The sequence below is a fragment of the Phalacrocorax aristotelis genome, chromosome 3, assembly GCF_949628215.1.
Source record: "Phalacrocorax aristotelis chromosome 3, bGulAri2.1, whole genome shotgun sequence".
Taxonomy (NCBI): domain Eukaryota; kingdom Metazoa; phylum Chordata; class Aves; order Suliformes; family Phalacrocoracidae; genus Phalacrocorax; species Phalacrocorax aristotelis.
This window is the reverse complement of record NC_134278.1, coordinates 41,532,985-41,553,235: the sequence shown is the minus strand read 5'-3', so window position 1 is coordinate 41,553,235 and position 20,251 is coordinate 41,532,985. Positions and strand designations below refer to the sequence as shown.

The following is a 20,251-nucleotide window of genomic DNA, read 5'->3' as shown; positions in this document are numbered from 1 at the left end:
TAGCAGTTGGTTCTTTTCATGTGCACTGCTCTCTTTCTCATTCACACAGCTGTATGCTTACAGTGCAGGCTTCATACCCAGGGCAATACTATCAGTTGTCAACAACCACCCAGAGTTAGATTATCATCTGAGTTATGAAGTTTTCACACCTCAGATGCTAAGGCAGCTTGGGTTTAGCAGTGTTACTAGGTGAGGTACACGGCTGCGCTGCTTTCAGGGCCAACTCAGCTCTGGAAATAGCTCTGGTACTCTACAAAATCTCGTCTACTCCCTTGAGCTGTATGCCCACCTTCCTGGGACAGAACGTGATGCAGCAGGACCATTCCAATCAGTCTGCACGGAGTCAACGTGGGTTTTCAGAGGTGTAACCCGAGGCTGGGTCTGGCTCTGTGCCTAACGCCCCCAGTCTGCCTCCTGAGCAGGGGGAAGGCAGTGCTGACCCTGCGGGGGTCTTGCCAGCCACCTGAAGTCTAAGCTGGAGATGACTCCCACCGCAGCATGTCACGCAGCACCCTAGGGTAGCTAGGGCTGAGGGCCTTACTGCTGCTTTGTTGGATGCAGAACAACCTGAGCTCTTTTTCCCAGTTTTTGAATTCTGCATGAAAAAATAAGTCCCTCCAGGGTCTCCTGCTCTTCCTCCTCACAGGTACTGTCCTGCCATTCACCTGGCGGCCTCTTAGAGCAGCTTGCTGGGACGGTGAAACTCTGAAAACACTCAAGCTAGATGTTGGTAGGAAAGGACATTTGTGAGCACAGGAGGCAAAGCCTGAGCAGAACAAAGGGGAAATGATGTTCAGCTTGTTGCACTGACTGTTAAGAAGCCCACCAACCTTCAGGGTTTTCACATACATCTTTATAAAAATAACTTGATTAGGTCAAAAACAAACCATTAAGCACCACGACATAAGAAAATGAGCCATGGTGTAGGCCACAGAGCACACACTCAGATCCTCTTCTCTGAATAACACGCCTCTCAGTGGTAACGGGGGTTCAGCTGGCACGTGGGCCAAAGCGGGTGCACCCAGCCTGACAGGCTGACCTGGCAGTTAGAGGGTGGACTGAGCTTCTGCAACATATCCTCACTTCAAGAACTAAACCCCATTTTCTTGCTGTTTAGATGGGTAATGGCTTTTCTCCATCACAATGTTTCTTTCAGAGTATTTTTGTATCATCCATGAAGCAGCCAGAGTCAATAAAGGGAACTAACAGTCTCTTGGGAATAACTTGTGACTCTTCCAACTCAAATGTTTTTCTCCAGATGTTTCCCAAACTGCAGTCCAAGCAGACCTCGTGGTGGTCAAATACCTGATGTCTTTGTGACTTTTCCTCTGCCTATATAAAAATAACTATGACATGTTGGTGTTCTTCTTGGGCACTGCTGCATCTGTGCCCCGGAGTGTGCAGCCGGCAGATGGCCCTTCCTCAGCCTAAGATGCTTTCTTCTTTTTCAGGTGTGTGAGAAAGAGAAATTGCTCTCAGAAAGGAACCAGCTGAAAGCAAGCATGGGAGAATTGTTAGACAACTTCTCATGTCTTTCCCAAGAAGTGTGTAGAGACATGCAGAGCCCGGAACAGATACAAGCTCTCCACCGATACTGCCCCGTTCTCAGACCCATAGATCTGCAGCCAGCCACCACCATCAGCCCCTCCCCAGCTGGCGTGGAGCAGAGCCTGGTCACCTCCCAGTGCGTCGGGGAAAGCATGCAGTGCTGCTCGGAGCAAGGCTCGGTGCAACTGGGAGCGCCCTGGCTGCCCAACAACATCTCGGAAAATTGTTCAACCGGCGGGGGGTTGGATGGAGCCGACACAGGTACTTACCCCGAGAGAGAGCTTCCGCCAGAGCAGAGCAGCCAAACAGTCACGGTAGACTTCTGTCAGGAAATGACTGATAAATGTACAACAGATGAACAACCTAGGAAAGATTACACCTAGTGACTTGTAACCTTAACGTTACACCTGGTCAGGTGTTCTTCAGTCAGCCAGTGGCAGTGTTCATTTGTTGTCTAGAAGAACGTATTTGGTGCACACTACAGTGGTCTTAGCAGCAATACTGTTTTTAAGTATTCCCTCCTCTCTACAAGCAGGAGTTCTCTTCACAATGGTGCTATCCCTTGCTCAGGCAGGGAACGAAGCAGTGGCAACACTGTCTGTTTTTGTATGTTGATTTCAATCTTAACAGGGATGGACATAACACCTCTGAGGACCCAACCGCAGCTTTTTTCTCAGTGGCCCATGTCACAAAACCCTAACTCAGGAATTTCCTCTGAATGTTCAATTTTTCATTGAAGACAGCTTCTTTACACATCAAAGTTTTATAGCTAAACTGTACATATTATATATAATATATATAAAATATATATATCCATATGCAAAAGTCCCTGCATGCCTCAATTTTTCTCATCCTACAAACTGGAAGCTTTCATTTCTATTGTATAAACAAGTTCCAACATTCCTTTTTGTCTTCGATGCTAGAAATAGTTTGGTAACTTGTTACACGATAATTTTTTTTCTCAGTTCGCAGTTCAGCAATATCATTCAATTTGTACTTATTTATAAAATTTTAATGTTGGAAACTTATTTGAGATTTTATTATAGACAATTTTTTTGGCACAGCCATTTTGTGCCACTTGAGCAATGTGGAGTTATTTTATTTTCTTGCAGATACTGTACAGTAACGGTCAACTTTGCCACTTGCACTGAGTTTCTGGTCAAACCTCTTTTCATAAATGAAGTCATGACTTCAGTATAACTTGAGTATATGGTTTTCTTTGCTTTATGGCTTAAAGAAAATAGAAAAGTTTTAGCTAATAGACAAACACTCAGGAGCTCATTATGTAGTAAAAACGGTCTTGCCAAATACTGAATTCACTATACAATTTGTAAAGAGAATCTGCTTGAATTATTTTTATATTCAGACTTCCTTCTGTTTCACAAACCAAGTTTAAGTGCTGTTAATGATGCTTTTGGATTCTTATGGGGGAAAGTATATTTCACTCTTTAGAGAAAAAAGTATTTGACAACTGGATCAGTTCATCATACGTTCCACGAAGTAAAGCAACCAGAGATCACATCAATACGCTTGGGGGCTTTTTTCTCCAGCCCCGCTCCGCATCCTTTACTCATGGAAGCAACTGCTGCTCCGGCTAGTCCCCAGAGCCTCACCTCAGCTGTCCTCAGACGTTACCTGTTTTCCTCACCAGACTCGAGTTGCAGAGGTGGGTCTGGTGAAGTCAGTGATCCTGCCCGGGTAGGCAGAGCTGCAGGATCAGACCCTTAGTTGTTGACTTTGGTTTCCTTACAGAAGTCAAGTTAGCACTGTATCCTCTAAGAGCAAAGCATACATCTGCCAACACCCCATTCGGTCGCTTACCCATCAAATTCTTGTGTTTCAGGATCCTCTCATCCTGCAGCATTGCCCTCAGCACAAACCGTAGCTAAAAGAGCGCTGTCTCAAAGGAGACTACTCAGTGAATTGGCTTAGTTGTAACTGTATTGGATTTGTATCTTAAGCAATGTTGACTCATGTTATGACTGTGTGAGACAGCAGCTTTCCAAGCATAACATCTCTATGTACAGTGTAGACAGAAAAACATCCTCCTAATGCTTTTTTAATAATTATTATTATTATTCTAAGTGTACTGAGTTTTTATTTTGTGGTTCTTTGCCCTACATGTGCCAGGTTGCGTGGCTTTATCGACGACAACTGTCATGTGCTTTACTGGCTGATATTGTTTGTTCTCGCAGAAAAAAAAATAACCAGCTGTTCACACCTATTTAAAAAAAAAGTGTGGGGAAGCAGCTTCTCAGAAGCACTAAGTGATGATGTGGTCTTCTGCGCTAACGTTTACACTAGAGGTGTGCGCTGGTGTTTTTTGAGGCACTCAGTAGATCAGCATCTTGACCCTGGAGGAGGAATCAGCTCCCTCTCTCCACTTCTTCCATCTTCAGACTGTGCTCATGGACCGTCGCCCACTCGCCACAAAGTCTTGCTTTTATCCTCTTCACCCAAACTATTGTAGCCAAGCTACCGAGGAGGAAATGCATATAGCATGTGCCATGTTTGTTGAAAATACTTTTTTCCCCCGCATGTACAAAGAAAAACTAGTATATAATGTAGGAGAATATTTATGTTTAAGTATTAATCATTACTGTACAAAATCCGTACCTTTAAATGTTCAGAAATATACAAATGCCATAAACTCCTAGTTCACACGGTTGAAAAAGGGGGAGGAGTCGTCCTTTCTTTTTAAAAGAGCTTAACCTAAAAGTACGTGACCCCGCTCCCAGCCATCTTTTGCAGGTGACTGACTGAGAAGCTCTTTGGCGGGGTGGGGGGGCGTTGATTTCTCTTTGAATTCGTTGACGTTGCAAAGCAGTTCCGTGCTTCGCAGAGAAGTTTTGTTTCTATGAGACCATGGTGAAAGCTAGAATTTAAAACTAAATGTGAATCACATTATAGAGTCATAGCTACTTGGGGGGGCTGGGGGTGGGCGGGAGGGAAGGGTCAACTGACACAGTATTTTAAAGATGTTTTTCTGTTGCCTTTTTTATTTTTAAGTGACCTCCTATATATATATGAATAGATAGAATGTTTTATGAGTATAAAACCAAGTTTTAACTTGCTTCCTGACATGAAGATTTACTCTACTAACAACTCATGTGCAACTGGTACTCTTGACCTCATTCCAACGGTTTAAAAAACCCTCCCACACAACCCATGGCGCTGCAGCTCTTAGGTTTGACCTGGCTTCATACTGGTGCTGGGTCTCTTGATTTCCTCTACCTTGGGAACTGGTATTTAAAACCACTGCTCAAATAAGTGTCTCTTCCTCAACCTTTCTCTCGTGTCTCTCTCTTTCTCTCCTCCGCAAGCTTTTCTGGATGTTTGATTTCATTCTTTCCCATTAGAAGTGGCTGATTTTGTGTCATTGCTTCCTATATTTACATGTATCATGGTTTTTCAGTGGGGTTTTTTTGGTGGTGGTAGTGGTGGTGGTGGTTTTTTGTTTCTATTTTGTTCTGAGGTTTTGTTGCTATTACGAACCATGCGGCTCTCAAGGCGGTTACTGGGCTAACGTTAAAGGAAGATATTGGGAGAATTAGTTTCAGACCTGGACGCCAGTTGACACACTCAACCGTTCTTGTCTCATGAAGTCAAAACAACTGACCACAAAAATACCACTGGAAAGAAAAAAAAACAACTGACTGCAATATTTATGAATTTTAAGAGTTTGGCCAGTGGTCACCGTGATCTTAAGTAAGAATCTCTTTGCTTTTGTCAAAGAGGGTACCTATGGCATCGGTCCTCTCGGGCGTTGCTTGGGAACGGCGTGGTGAGACCCACCTCCCCACTGGGCACTGCACCGCTCTCATGGGCATGCGAGTCCTTGAGGCTTTGTCCAGTCTGTATCTAGTCCTCCTTTTCCTTTGCCGTTGCAATACTTGTATCGCCAGGAAACCTCATTTCATTTAGGCTTGTTATGCTTTGTCAGGTGAGTACTACACTATATAGTGTGTTTGTTTCTCTGCGTTCTCTGGGGGTGCCTTGAACACAATTAAAGCTCACTGCAAGCTGATTCTGGAACAAAAAGGTAGTGAAAAAAAAAAGGAAGAAAATAAAAAAAAAGAGAGAGAAAACAAAACAGAAAACAAACAAAACAAAAGCAAAAATGTTGGCTGTGTTATCAGGAGATCCCAGTATTTATATCACAGACTTCCTAACGTGATGACTCAGGCGTCAGAGTTTGATGCTGCAGTATAAAACTATTATTTTATATATTGTACAAGTAATTTATTAAATGTCTTTCTAAGGGTATATGCTGCTTTTAAGATGCACTATATTTTTGGATCTAATCCTTGTATTATTTTTTTTCCCAAGGAAGTAAAATGTGCTGCAAAGGCAAGCCACAGTGATTAGTATGCTAACTGCTACTTCTCTTTAAAAAGGAGAGGGGGAACTAGATATGTAACTTTGCTAAATGGATTAACTGCTGCCAGAGAAATTATTAATGCTGATAGTGTGGTCGTTAATCTGGAGTCCAACACTTTGTCAAGTCTGTATTCTAAAGAGCGCTTAAATAGAAGTTAAAATGCCTAGATATATAGCTAGATTTTTAAATATGTAAGTTTATGATTGCCTGATAAATAAAACAAATCTGCATGCTGGAATCACTATAACCCTGTAATAAAATGAAATCTGATCCACGAGGAGAAAGCACGGTGAAGCGTTGCAATTCCAGAATCACTGCCACATCCTCACTTGTGTCTTGTAATCCACTGCTGCGGTGGTGAAGAGAGAGAGGGGTGGGTTTGCAGAACAGAAGACCTGTAGTACATTTTGCAGTGAGACGACGTGAACGTCTGCCAGGTTTCCACAAGCTCACATTTTGCTCCACTTCATGTCCTCTACCATTGCAACGAGGAGCGCTGCTTTCACCTTGGGTTTTTTTTTGTCTGACCTGAGATGCGTTTGGAGATGCCTCCGGGTGAGTGTTGTAGCCCATGGCTGCAGCGCTTTAAAAGTCACGTATTTTAGGGCTGCCTAGAGAGGGTTTAGCTCAGTATGAGCAGCGGAGCTGCTGGCCGTGCATAAGGAGGGGATCTGCAAAGTATGGAGTGGTTTATTTTTATCGGAAGTGAGGTGAAGCTAAAACTATTAACATAAAGAACTTATGCTCTCTTTCCTGCTAGAGATTTTCTCAACAGATTTTGACTTCGTTTCAGTTTTGTCTCTGCCAACACAGTCCAAGTTAATTTTACACCCATATATATATATAATACGTGTATGTATGTATACATACATCTATAATTCTAGTCAGAGTGTGTGTTTGTGTATTTTCCTGTTTATAATACATATATGTGTATTTATAATACTCCCTGGAGTATTTCATGACTCAGGCATCAGACCTGATGCTGTAGAACACAATATATGTGTATATGCATATGTTCAAATACTGTGTGTATATTTAAAAGGTCTATTGTTGGTGGTCTGTAGAATAATTATTCCCTTTACTCTCAAAATTCTAATGGCATTACCTGCAAAGACGAAGTGTACAGTATTTTCCTACACTCCACCAAGATAGGTGTTATTTATATCGAAGTCAAATATTGATACGCATTTTAAGGTATTACACAGATAACGTTGCCACTTTTGCAAATCATTTTTTGGCAGGAAGGAATGCTAAAAATATGTTTTTATGAGGTCATTTCCCCAGCCAAATGGCTGTTAAAAAGCCAGTTAGATGACTCCTGTTGTACGAATTTTAGTGACTGTGGGCAGAGCCCTTTCCGTAGGTGAAAGTCACTGCATGGTTCATGCAGTGCCACTGTTGTCCCTTTTGGCTAATTAAGGGCATGCAGAGAGAAACTAGTATCCTAAAATAGAAATGGCAACTGGCAGTGTTTGATTTCATTGATTGCTTAGAAGCAGAGACGGTCCCAGGCTACGAACCCAAACGACCCCTCTTGTTTTGGAGGGCGCTGAGTGGGGGCTGGAAGCGCCAGCTGGGCTCGTCCCTGCAAGCGGAGGAGCCCACCCTGCCGGACATGGGCAGAGGAGGGACCAGCTACCCCACGCCGGGGGTTGTGGCTGGGATCCCCCGCCCAGGCCGGTGTGACCCTGCATTTGTGATGTACCCGAGAGAAACGTGCGTGGTTTCAATCCTGTTCTCACTACTACATTTGCTCTGCCTGAAGCTATCTGGATCCCTCAGACCGGCAGGAACGATACTAAACACTTTGGTGATACTCAATGCCTGGTTGTTCACTCATAGGTCCAAGCATCACCTTTGATTTCAAGGGTGGGGATGCCCTAAGAATTTGTTCCAGAACCAGTTGGTTACAAGTGCACCTCTTATATATGCCTTACAAACTTCAGAGGCCATATTCAAAACAGGGTTTTATCAGTGTATGCAAGGGGGTGCAACCCCTCTTCTCTTCCTCCCCAGGTCAAACAGTATGGACAGTTTTCACACATATCTACCTGTATAACCCTCTGTACCTCTCATAACTGGTCAATGACTGTAACAGGTTACATCAGGTGTTTTTTCTACATACTTTTTACACAAATTCTATGCGATTAATGTAACTTAATTCAATGCATCATTTTATTGTACTAGTTCTTAAGCTTGTCTTTATTTTTTTTTCTAGGTGACTGTGGTTTCTTGTGATTTTTATTGTATAAATAAATGAGGTGGCTGTTGATGCTTACTCTCTGTTACTAAGAATTTTTACCTTTTTGGAAGAAAGCATTGCTATGAACTAATGAATTTAAAACGTCATATACTCATTGTAAATACAGTATTGTGCAAAAAACAAAAATGAAAAAAAACACCCAACCCTTTTCATTCATTTGAATTGCTAGTGTTAACTGAATTTTGTCTAGACACCATTTCTGTTGATGAAATAAAGACATATCATTATGTATTGTAAATTGACTCATCTTCACTCTGAAACTGATGCAGTGCTCGGTTAACGCATGGGTTGTAGGTGAGATTCGGGAGGGTAGGTTGGGTGTGGTTGATGCTGCCCGGTGAATCTCTGGACTGGTGAAGAGACCTCCACTCACATGGTCCCTTTGCTAATTCACCAGTCATCTATGAGCCAGGGATCCAGTTATCTTTGATCTGCTGCATGAACAGCCGAGGGTATTTCATTGCAAAGATGAAATAAGTTGGTTTGGAAGATCAAATAAGCGTGTCTATACCAATTCCCCTAGTGCTTGGCTTAAGGCAATTCTGCCAAGTCTTTGTTTTGGTCTTCTAAAGTGTCGGTGTACGTGTTGGGAGGTGAGGGGAGAGGTTGGGGTTCGTTTTCCCTTTACAGAAAACCTGAGAGAAATTGAGAGAGGTTTCTGTAGAAACAAAATAAAGCTGAAAAAAAACTCTTGTGTATAACCCAAATACGGTAGTGTTCCTTTCTGAAGGAGAAACTCATGTCATGGACCATTCACTTATACTGCCACCACTTACACTGCAGAAGATCTAGAAAGGAAAGAAGAAATTATAACAGCCTTAGGTGCTATTGTAATTCTTAGGTACCACAAGCAGAGAGCAGGGTCTAACAGGTGGGGTTTGCTCTCTGGGACCCCCAAACACATGGCAGTCACCTCTCTCCTTGGGTTGGGTGCATCTGACAGCCTGCTCAACAGCTTGGCAGAAGACCTGGGAAGGGGGGGAACTCGCATGACCAGTTGTCCCACCTGGTCCACACACTTGCTGGGATGCTGCTGTGGGGAGTGAGGAGGGCAAGCTGCTAGAGGGAGGTCCCAGCCTTTCTTATCACCAGACAGGAAACCCTAGATGGCGCGTCTTGGCCCGCCATCCTTAGGGATGCAAACTGAGTCCTCCATCTGCAGCAGTGAAAGGTGCCTGCAATTTTTCAAGCTTAAAATGTTCACGGAAGAAAATCAAATGTATTACTTTCCAGAGCTCCCCAGTTTTCTGAATCTTCCTGTTGAGCATATATGAAGAAAGCTTCCCACACCCTGAAATGTGTCAGAAGTTGCAGCATCCACCGCATCCACACATAGCCTGGCAGTAGAGAATGTACTTTAGCAAAGCTGTTTCTCTATCCCTGATCAGTTGTTGCTGGCACTTAATGGCCACCATCTTAAGTATTGCGGGTTTTTTTGTCTTCAAATAACTAAACAAATGCACAGGCAAACTGTCAATGGGTTTGTAGTGAGGCAGAATATGAACATAAAGCATGTGTACTAGAACAAAACCACTGTAATCTCAAGCAATTTTTATGCTTGACTCGTTTTTTTTGTTTGGTTGTTTTTTTTTTCCCTGCTATCCTGCTTTCTGCTAGCCTTGCATTAGCGTTGTCAAGTCATAGAGGATTTTTATGCTTAGGGAAACTGACATGGCAAATGAGCTTGTTCCAAGCATCGCTTGCCATTGAGGTGATAGCAAATGCGAGCTATGGTAAGCTTGACAAATAAAAGCAGCCAAAAGCACGTGGCTAGAAAAAAGGTCAGAGACAGTCAGAGGAAGGTGCTTTATTTTCCAGATACACAAGTGAAAGGACTGCTTTCTTGGGCCACACAACCCAGAAACCCAACCCTCCAGAGCAGGTCTGTCCTAGCAAACTGAAAATGAGCTCTTTGTGGCTTTGCTTGTCCTTCAGTTCCTCTATATGAACTAATGAGACAGTAAAGGGAATAAGATTTTCATGAGCCTGAGGTGATACCTTGCAGATCTTGAACAGCAAACTGAAGAAAAGCACAGATGTTTTGCACTTAAAATAAATTGCCCGATTTTACTTAGTTTCAAATATGAAGCTGAAAGTACAAGAAGGCTACATTAGCATCGAAAGTCTCTTTCAGAGCTTGAGGACTGCATTAGCACAGGCAGACGAGCAGCAGCATATTCTTCAGCTGGGTTTTTATCTCTGTTAAATTCTCTGTCCTTTCAGATTTCTTGTGTGTTTCTTCCATCTTTTATTCATTGGCTGCTGAAGCCTGGGGAGATAGAGGCTTTCAAATCAAACTAACCCTTTCTTGTAGGTGTCTTGGGCCTTCCCCTACCTTGAAGGTCTATGGATCAGGCTGGTTTCTGATGTGAACACTACTAGCATGCACAACAAGTTGTACATCCCAAAATGTTCTCCCAAAGACACAAGGCTATTTCTGCAGTGGCAGCACACGCTGACCGCATCTGGCTCAGTCCGCACGAGAAAAATCTTGAGTCGTGGCGCAAGCTACCCATTAACACTGGCATTCAGAGTAGGGTGCTGTTGGGACTGGTATAAAATGGAGGAATAAAACAAGTGTTTGTTCTCTTAAACTGTATTATGGATGTAGCATTATAGCGGCAGGCGAGGGGAGCATAGCAACAGGCAATCTGCTTTCTATCTCTCTGCTGAAGGTGGTTTGTGCTCAATCCCTTAGTTTATTTCTTCTCCTTGGAATGTCATTACTTTTTCATGATAGATGATAGTTCTAGGAGCATGCTCTGAAAGATAAGAGAAAGAAAGGATGAAGCTGAATTGGCTTAAAGAGAAAAAGAAATGTTATCAGAGTAATTAACCCAGGTTCCAACACGTACATAGATGGGAAGGTGGGATTTGGTGTTTAGCTGACGACATACCTGCCTTGTAGGGCTTTTGTCAGTGCTAAGGGGAGAGGGGCAACACCTTGCTTTTAAACCAAAATAAACACATTAATCCCTGAAGTAACCTGCTTGAAATCAGTGGACCCATCCTAGAGGCCTTGCTTGACATGTCAAGGGGTTTTGTATATTTTTTGATTGCTTTAAAACCGTACAAAATGGACTCAGTAAGGCCAGCTCCACTTTCTAAAATCCAGCTGACACCTTTGTCACTGCACAGATCCTCAGAGGGGTTCATTAATTGCCAACTGCTGCTGACCCCCAAAGTGTACCTGTGTTTGTGCAGCTGGTGAATGGTTACCCTTGGGTGACCAAGTAGCTTTTGCAGGATAATTGGTACACTGGCTGTCGTCACCACGAGCTTCTCCTGAGTGCTTCAGGGCAGAATAAAATACGACTACTGTGGAAATTAATTTTTAAAAATATAGGTGTTTGCACAGAAAAAAAACCATACAGAAGCAACAGTAGTTACTAGGAGGTGTAAATATGAATACCTTTAAGGATTCTCAGACATCCTAGAGGAACACAGGCTTTTACCAGTCCCTTACCCTACCTGTAGAATTTCCTGGTGGAACTCAGCTGTCTAAATAACTCCTCCGCAGTTATTAGGTTTGTTATTTCAATGTACATTTACTCTTATCAAACTGTTCCCAGCCCCAGGAGCGAGCGCAGGTGAGCAGCTAGTTAAATGAGTGGATATTTATTCCTCAAGTGTTGTTGAAAGGGTGAGTAAACATGCCTTGTTCTGGAGAAGACTGCGAGCATTCAGGCTGAATAGCAGTGCTCTCAGATCCTGCTCACTATGGAGTATTTTCCCACTGGGTAAAAGGCTCAAAGCTGAATGGAGAATTGAGAAGTATAAAAAGAATTGAACAGCACAGAGGAATAAAAAAGCAATGCAGTGAGGGAAACCGGACCCAGTGAATCGTAAAATTTCCCCAACTTTGGCAGAGCCAGGATTTCAGCCCCAGAGACTTTCTTTTCTGCAAATTAATAAAATCAGCAGCCCTATCTCAGTCCGATTCTACAAGCTGAGAGTATCAGCTTTACCAGCTGCTTCATTATCAGCTTTATCTCCCTCATTCACCATGGGGAGGGGGCCGTGCTTTTAGAGATACATTGATTACTTTGTAGCCAAAAATAATAGGTTTAAAGAAATGACACGCTGAAAGCACAGGGCTCTCTGGAGGAGAGGGTAGGCTAAAGAATAAGGAATGGACATGAGGGTGAGGAAAACTCAGCACTTCTTGAAAAACAAGAATCTGAAGTTGAGTGCCTAAAATGCTTAATTCCTTCTGGAAATCTTGATCTAGTAATTTTGGTTTCCCAGGAGAGCGGTTCAGCTAAAATATAGCTAAGACTATTATAAATCTTCCAATGACTTCCAGTTTTGTTTTGTAATTCCAGGAACTTACCTTGGTTCAATGAAGAAACACGACCATTAGATAATGAGAAGTCTCCCCATCTTCTTGGTATATCTTTGGGTACTCTAGCGAGAGGGCTAGCACAGTAGTTCTCTCAATGCAGGTTTAGGCTTGAGGTGCAAATGTGATAACCTAGTTCTGTCATCTGAAAGATGGTCCCTTTTTGAGAAAAGTTGCCAATCTAGTGTAAATACTCCCAATCCCAGTTAACCAAATTAAAACTCATAGGTTTTAGAGCACACCTTAGGATTCTTTAGAAAACTATGATATATAGGCCAGAAAGAACTGATGCTGGACATGCTCAGGTAGCATGCAACTGGAGTTCTCTGCTACAAAACACAGCTAGCAATGAAATATCACACAGCCTCCTGCTTTTGTAGAAATGTTTGCATTCAGCTGTTGAATTGTGATGACCCTGTGACACTCTGGAGATGCAACACCAGGCTGTGGTTTCTCAGCTGAGCTTTCCGACATTATGCAACTGTTCCTTCTTGTTTGTAGAAAATGGCTGAGGAGGAAGACTGGTTGATTGTTGCAAAGAGTGACTTTGGAAGCAAAGTTCTCTCCCTCTCTAATTGTTCCATCTCTTACTTTCATCTCCCCAGAGAGAGAAAGAGAGTAATTCAACGGTCCCAAATGGTTTCACACAACCTTGCACACATCAGGCAGTGAGACAATACCCCTTAGTGCAATGCTTCAAGATACCTATTATACACTAATTTTTGGCCCTGTGTATTTTCAAAAAAGCAAAGATTGTATCTGTACTAGTTATATACTGACCTTTGACTGCATCAGCCTATTCATTTTATCAGACTTAAAAATGTATCATGCACCAGTCAGGCCCCTGACTGGTGCAAATTATCTTCTCCCCCCCCATAATGTCATTCATGTGCAGAATCCTGTTGACAGCAGCATAATTCCTACGCACCTTTGTATGCCTCTAACTCCCAGTTGTCATTTCTGACTTTAGTTATTTCTAACTTTAGTTATACTAAATTCAGCGCATCTCTTTTCACTGATTTACATGTGAAAAGCAGCCATTTAAGGCCAGCTTGCCTAAGGGATGCTGGCAGCCTGGGCCCATGCAGAAGGTACCCCTTTGCTCCAAGCTGTACCTCTTCTTACATAAAAGTTAAAATGTGGCGAGAGATGCAAAACTTAGGATAGAACTATATGTGTACACATGATATCTCTTAGACGATAAGATAACACATATTCTCTAAGATGTATCCTCTAAATGAGCCTTGGAAATTATTAGCTTCGAGCCAGTTATCAGTGAACAAATTGTTCGCTATCACTTCCAAGCATGTTGCCTGCATTCCTCAGTACCAAGGTTTTGGAGGCTTGCAGTTAGCATGTTTTCCGCTGTATGTAGATGCTGGATTCCACTGTCAATGTAGAGTTTCCTAATGTTATTTATCCCAGGTCTCCATCGAGTTGAGATTAGCTCACCCATATAGTTGGCAGTGCTCTTGTCGTTGTGTTTAGGTGGACTGAAACCAGTTGGAAATTACTCTTACATCATGGAATGACTCCTCCTATGCTTTCTCATGTGCTTTCCCTGATGTAATGAAGATCCAGTTTTGGTGGTCTGTCCTTAGAACCTAAAATTTCACTAGCAGTGGCTGAAGGAAAAGGTATTTTTCCCAATGGATCAGAGCTTCTTGAGAAGTCTTTAGCCCAGTAAGTTTTCCAGGATTTCTGTTTCTCTCATTTTTGCTTCCCAACCTGAATAATGGATAACTTTGGATGATGCAATGACCAAGAAACTGGCTAGAGTATGAAGAGTGAGTGGTTTGGGTGTAAAACTAAACAGCTGGAGCATAAATAATTTTTCAAGGTTTTATGCCACAGTTGGACATGAAATGAAGAACCGGCTCTTCACCTCCACCAATTCCAGATGAGGACGTCTTAAATATCCCCGTTAGTTTGCATGGTGGCCAAGCATGGTTGGTTTGTACAAACCCTACCAATGGGAAGGGCATTTCTTTTATATATATAGCTGGTCTGGTTTGAAGTAAAGTCGAGGAATCCTCATGCTAACCATGCATTTTGTATTCAGTATGCTACTGAGCTGGTTCCTGAGGGTTTTCAGTGAAGGATTGAATGAATTCTTTCTTAAGGGTCCAAAGTAGCCTCTCCTCCAAAAAGCAGGTCCTAAGAAGAATTTCCTGTTCTCTCTGAGGGATGCAGTTTTGTACTTGCTTGGAAAGAATCACTTGATCATGATCTGGCCAACTACTATCTACCGCCTAGTCTTCATGCTTTGATCAAGAGGATGCAATACATTCTGAGAGGTAACTTCTATAACATTTAGTTGTCCCTAATCATAAGTTAGAGATTCAAGTTTGGTGTGGAAATGGCATTGATAATATTGCTCAAAAAATAAAATCTCAGCACTGGCTAAAAGTCAAGCATCCATAAATGTACTCTTAGATCTGTTGGGTGCTTTCAGTGTCATGACTCACAGGATGCAGCTGGCTTGCAGGCTTTTGCAGTATCAGGCGGATTGATTTTATGCAGCTCTCAGATTTTCTTTCAGCTAAGAAAGCTGTGGTGGCTGTGGGCAGCTGCAGTTGTCCTGCTATCTTAGCACAGAGTGTGGGTATGTGTTTGATTGGAGATTGCTAGAATGGTGGTTGAGGTACAGAAAGTGATATTTTCAATATTGAGTTGGTAAGTTGATGCACCTCTCTCACTGAGCTAATGCAAAGAATGCTACAGACAACTTCCGGTAGAATGGTATGGAAGAAAGGAAAAAGAAAACATCCAAGGCAATATGGAGGTAAAAATGATAATTTGGGAAAGCTATCAAAGAAAACTGAAGAACAGTGTCAATTCCACTATGGTTTTCCTCCATTTAGCTATCCAGCTTAGTATGCTCCAGGTTAGAACACACCACGTTTTGGCAGTTCAAAAAACGTTTGTGCATGTGCATGTACTGTTGTGTTTAAAAGTGTCTGTCCTTTCTCCACATTACTGTTGCAAGTCACTGTTAATCAGACATGGCTGATTTTGTGTGCTTCAGTGGGAATTTTTAAATACAATTTCTTTTAAGTTTTTTTTTTCTTAGATAGGTTCACTAATTTTTGAATGCTCCTGTCGCACAGATAACTCTAATCATACATATTTTTTCTTTCATGTAAATATTAATACATGATGATTGACTCCTGGAAATCCAATTAGAACAAATCAAATCAGTGCTGAGTGCCCTTGACAACCAAGGCTAAATAGTGAATATAGGAATTGGGAAATACCAGAAGGAGATGCAAGCTGTAATGCCCAGGTTCAACATCTTTATGATGCACCAGCATATCCGTGCATTGAAACTGGTATTCATAAAATGGTGTAGCAGTGCTAGCGGTAACAGTGTGTTTGCCAAAACATTGACTAAATTACATATAAAAGCACCTTTACTTTAAAATATCATGTGATGTAAACAGGAAGCAACAGGTAGAATGCCTACAGAAGTCATATTTTAAAATACTAGTACCAGTCCTGTACATAATGATCCCCAAAGGCAGCACGCCAGAAGAGTGTGACTTCCAAGAGTAATGACATTGCCTTGCAAACTCCCTGTATTTCTCTACAAGATCTCCCCTGAAAGATAGCGTCATTGTCATTAAAGGGTAAAAGCTGCCAGGCAACTTCTGTCAGTTCTCAACAGGGTGCTACTGAAACTCTGTCTTGCTTAATAGCTTTTTGCACTTTACTTTTTTAAAGGGCCTTCTCATCTGAGTAGCAGAAAAAAAGCAGATAGACAGATTGGACTCTAGGCCCTCTCCTTGTATTAGAAGCATCGAAGTGGAAAGTGGTTAAATTGCATCTAAGTGACAATTTAACATGGCTTATGCTGACTATGTAGTGTAGAAGCTATAACTCCATGAAAACCGGAACCCGCCGTCAGTGTTTTGATGAGCAATGTGTAAGACTGTCTTCTGCTTCTTACCGCAAAAGATTTGAAGTTGTTTGTTTGTTTGTTTGTTTTGTTCATTTTGTATTTTGGAAAAGTATTTCTTTTTAGGCAGAGGGAGAAAAAAGTGAACAGAATCTGTAACTTTGAGTATTGTGTGAAATAATCTTGTGTTTATTCCATGCCCCGTAAAAAGGTATTTAAGGGCTTACTCCTGCAAGCATTTCTAAAGGGGCTTTTTTGCTCTCAGAGGACAAATCCCATGATCTGGGGCAATCAGGATTCAAAATACTTTTTAAAAAAAAACATTCGTTGGTACGTGAATGCAAGCAAAGAACAGGAACAGGTGCTGAAAACAACTCTGTGGTCGTTGGTTCTGGCATTGCAATTATTTCATGTTTTATATGTAGATCTTTTGATTTATTCATTGAGCAATTACTCAGATCAGTGGTCACCCCTGGGAGAAACCCTCTGAAGCTGAGAGAAATCTTGAGCCATTGAACTCAATGCACTCAAGACTTCTCTTTCTGACAACATCAAGGGGGCCGGAGCTGAACAAGTTTCCCCTGGGACAGCCCTCGCTGAGTCGATCGGGATGATGTAACGAGTATAAAGAGGCTGACATTCGGCACCTCAGACATCCTCGGGGATCAATAATTCCCTAGTGATGTTTTCGCTTTCACCATAGAAGGGGATCAAGTGTGCGGGAACTGAGCTTGATCCCAGAGGCTGCGAGGTGTTGGGGCTGTGTCAGAGGTCCTGCCTAAGCCTCCTTGTCCCTTAGGTCGCTCGCTCCGTCCCGGGGCCAGGACAGGCAGCCGGGGCGCTCTCCCTGCCCGGGACCCCCGTCCGCCCCCCGCCCGGGGCCACCCCGCGGGCCGCTACTTGCCATCGACACCCGGCGTCCCATGGCGGCGGCCGGCGGCGGGCTGCTGGGCGGGCTGCCCTCCTCCCGGCGCTTCCCCTCCGAGCCGGAGCCGGAGCCGGAGCCGGTGCCGGAGCCGGAGCCGCCGCGGGAGGCGGCGCTCTCGCTGTCGCTGCCGGCCCGGCTCCCGGTGAGGACGCGGGAGAGGAAGCTGGACTTGCGCGTTCCCGGGCAGTGCCCGCTGTCCGGGGAGTCGTCGCGCTCCTCCTCCAGGTCCCGGCAGATGCTCACCCGGCTGTGCTTGCGGAGCACCCTGCGGGACGCCGCCCCCGCCGCCGCTCCCGCCGCCGCCCCCGCCGCCCCGGGGGTGCCGCCCGCCGCCGCCCGCGGCGCCTCCTCGCTGCTGGAGGAGGGCGGCGGCTGCTGTCCGTGGTGCTGGGCCGCGCTGTGCCGGCGGCGGGGCGGCGGCGCCCCGCGGGGCTCTCCGCCGGGAGGGCGGCCCGCCGGCCCCGCCGCAGCCGCGGGAGGAGCGGGAAGCAGAGCGGGAGGAGCGGGAGCGTGCGGCGGCGGCAGGGCGGCCGGGCGCGGCGGGGAGGCGTCGCTGGCCGGGAAGGCCGGCGGCACCACGGAGTTCTTCTTGGAGTTGTAAAGGCTGGTGTCCTCCTCGACGGGGCCCGCCGGCCGCCGCGGCCGCCCGTAGAGGCTCTTCTGGATCTTCTTGAGGCCCAGGTGGGCGATTTCTAGGATGTTGAGGAAGAGGGAGACAGCGGCGATGCTGTTCATGAAAACCATAAAGATGGTCTTCTCTGTGGGTCGGGACACAAAACAATCCACCGAGTTAGGGCAAGGGGGCCGAGTGCATTTGTAAAGGGGGGACAAGTGAAACCCATACAAAAGATACTGACCTATCATAAAGCCCACTTCGACCACCGACCGGGTCAGGATATGTAGGACATAGGTGCGCAGCAGGGACCCTCTCAGGGGTGCCTTGTTCACTTTCTTCTGCTCCTCCAACTTGCGCAGTTCCCTCTCCACTCTCTTGTGCTCCTCGGGCATGGGCTCCAGGTCTTCCAGCTGAGCCCGCAGGTGGGCTTTCCTCTTCTGTCGCTCCTTCTCGAGAGCCCTTAATCTGTAGAGTGCATGGCCCATGTAAACTAGCGACGGAGAAGAGACAAATATGATCTGCAGTACCCAGTATCTGATCAAAGAGATGGGGAAGGCCTTGTCATAACAGACGTTGCTGCAGCCAGGTTGCTCTGTGTTGCAGATGAACTCGGACTGCTCGTCGTCCCAGACATCTTCAGCAGCCACTCCCAGCACCAGCATCCGGAATATGAACAGGATTGTGAGCCAGATTTTGCCAACTATGGTGGAGTGGATGTGCACTTCTTCAAGGATGCTGCCCAACAGGTTCCAGTCCCCCATGGTCAGAAGTTTGTATCTAAAATACAAAAAATTATATTATTTTAACACAATACCAGATTTCTTTTGGAAATGGCCCTTTTTAGTATTTTTTTTTAAATAATGATCTTTCATACACATTCTTCTGATGGTAGGAGAGCTCTTAGAACTTCTTCATTATTTGCTTCTTACTGGGTCTTTAAATGAATGCTGACTTCATGATTACTTGTGAAAGATGCAAATGTGAGATTATTTTAAGCCTAAGCGAGATTGATTTCAGCTGTAAGTCTTACTTCTTAACTGCCTACAGTTTTACACTATTTTCTTCCCACTAGGAAAGCAGACAATTTTGTCCCACTTTGCAAATCGCTTGCCAACTATAGTTTAATTTTACACCCACTCCATTCCGCTGTCTGTGGCTTTGCCATAGTTTTGGATGAAAAACAACTAGAATAATATGTAATGCTCATGGCTTTCATCTGTTCGATGATAAAGTTTTGAGAAGTACCCTATAACTGTGACAGAAAAATGTTTCATTTTGTACCCCAAGGTAGTAGCGTTACTAGTGCCATCCATCCAGCATTTTTCCACCTACCAGGATAACAATCCACAAATTTCTTACTTGGATTCTTAAAACTACAAATACGTAGCTAATTTACACACAGCTGTAAATGTGTAAATAGTCTTGGTTCTAGGATAATGTTCATAAACTGAGAGTGCTTCTAGGGTTAATATCTTAAATTTTATGCATTTAAAGTCTTATTGAATCTCCAAGACGTTGTCTTAATTACAAAATTCAAGAAATGAGATAAATAAAATGGGGATTACCTAATGGAGTGTTGTGGAGGTTTTTAGCTGTGAGTGTGAGATGATCTAATTATCTCTTTCCCAGAATCTCTTTGATTCACCAGCAAATTGATCTACGTTCTGCTGCCAGATGCTTGATTTCCAAGCCGCTTCTCTGAAAACTATTCAGGAGCTTCAGGTAACGTGGGGAATTGAAATATGAGGTATTTGCCTGTTTATTTGTGAATGCGCTGCGCATTCGGTGTTGTGCCCCTAGAATTTCTTCTGCTGACTTAGTAATAAAATATTGAAAGCAACTGGGATCATATCTACCTTAGGGTTTGCAGTTGAATTTTTTTTAATGCTACTTTCAAAACTTCCCAAATTCCACTAAACAACAACCTTTAGTAAAGTGCAATTTCAAAGCTTTTTTGAGAGTGGCTGGTTGCAGTACCCAAAAACTTACACAGTTTTAATTGTTAGCACAGCTGGTCGATACCACCGTTACCCATATAACTTGGTTGTGGTTTATGATATGACCCCATGTAGTAGCCCAAGATTCTGCTTGGAGGATGTATTTATCCACACTGCAAGTAAAGATTTCCAGCTGTAACCAACAGTGCAGTCATTCTCTGCATAGGCATCCTACGGACTTTATTATTACATTTCTGGGATTTGTTTTTTCGCTGCAAATATGAATTTTCACAATGAACATCCCTTTTGAGACAGGGAACTTGAGGAAACCTAGCTAG

At 43.7% G+C, this 20,251-nt stretch overlaps 2 protein-coding genes across 5 annotated transcripts in view; one reads left to right on the top strand and one right to left on the bottom strand.

Moving 5' to 3' along the window:
- BACH2 (BACH transcriptional regulator 2) overlaps window positions 1-8,430 on the top strand; it is a 196,171-nt gene extending 187,741 nt beyond the window's left edge. For all 4 annotated transcript variants that reach the window (XM_075087291.1, XM_075087290.1, XM_075087288.1 and 1 more), the window contains one exon: window positions 1,452-8,430. In XM_075087291.1, the coding sequence (XP_074943392.1) occupies window positions 1,452-1,931 (480 nt within the window). In that variant the 3' untranslated portion in view covers window positions 1,932-8,430. The remainder of the gene's footprint in view (window positions 1-1,451) is intronic.
- Window positions 8,431-9,691: 1,261 nt separating this feature from the next.
- Window positions 9,692-18,737, bottom strand: GJA10 (gap junction protein alpha 10). Its single transcript, XM_075087287.1, has 2 exons — window positions 17,337-18,737; window positions 9,692-10,954 (listed from the first exon to the last, which is right to left on the bottom strand). The coding sequence occupies exons 1-2, from the start codon at window positions 18,735-18,737 to the stop codon at window positions 10,916-10,918; spliced, it is 1,440 nt and encodes a 479-aa protein (XP_074943388.1). The 3' UTR covers window positions 9,692-10,915.
- Between the last annotated feature and the right edge of the window lie 1,514 nt (window positions 18,738-20,251).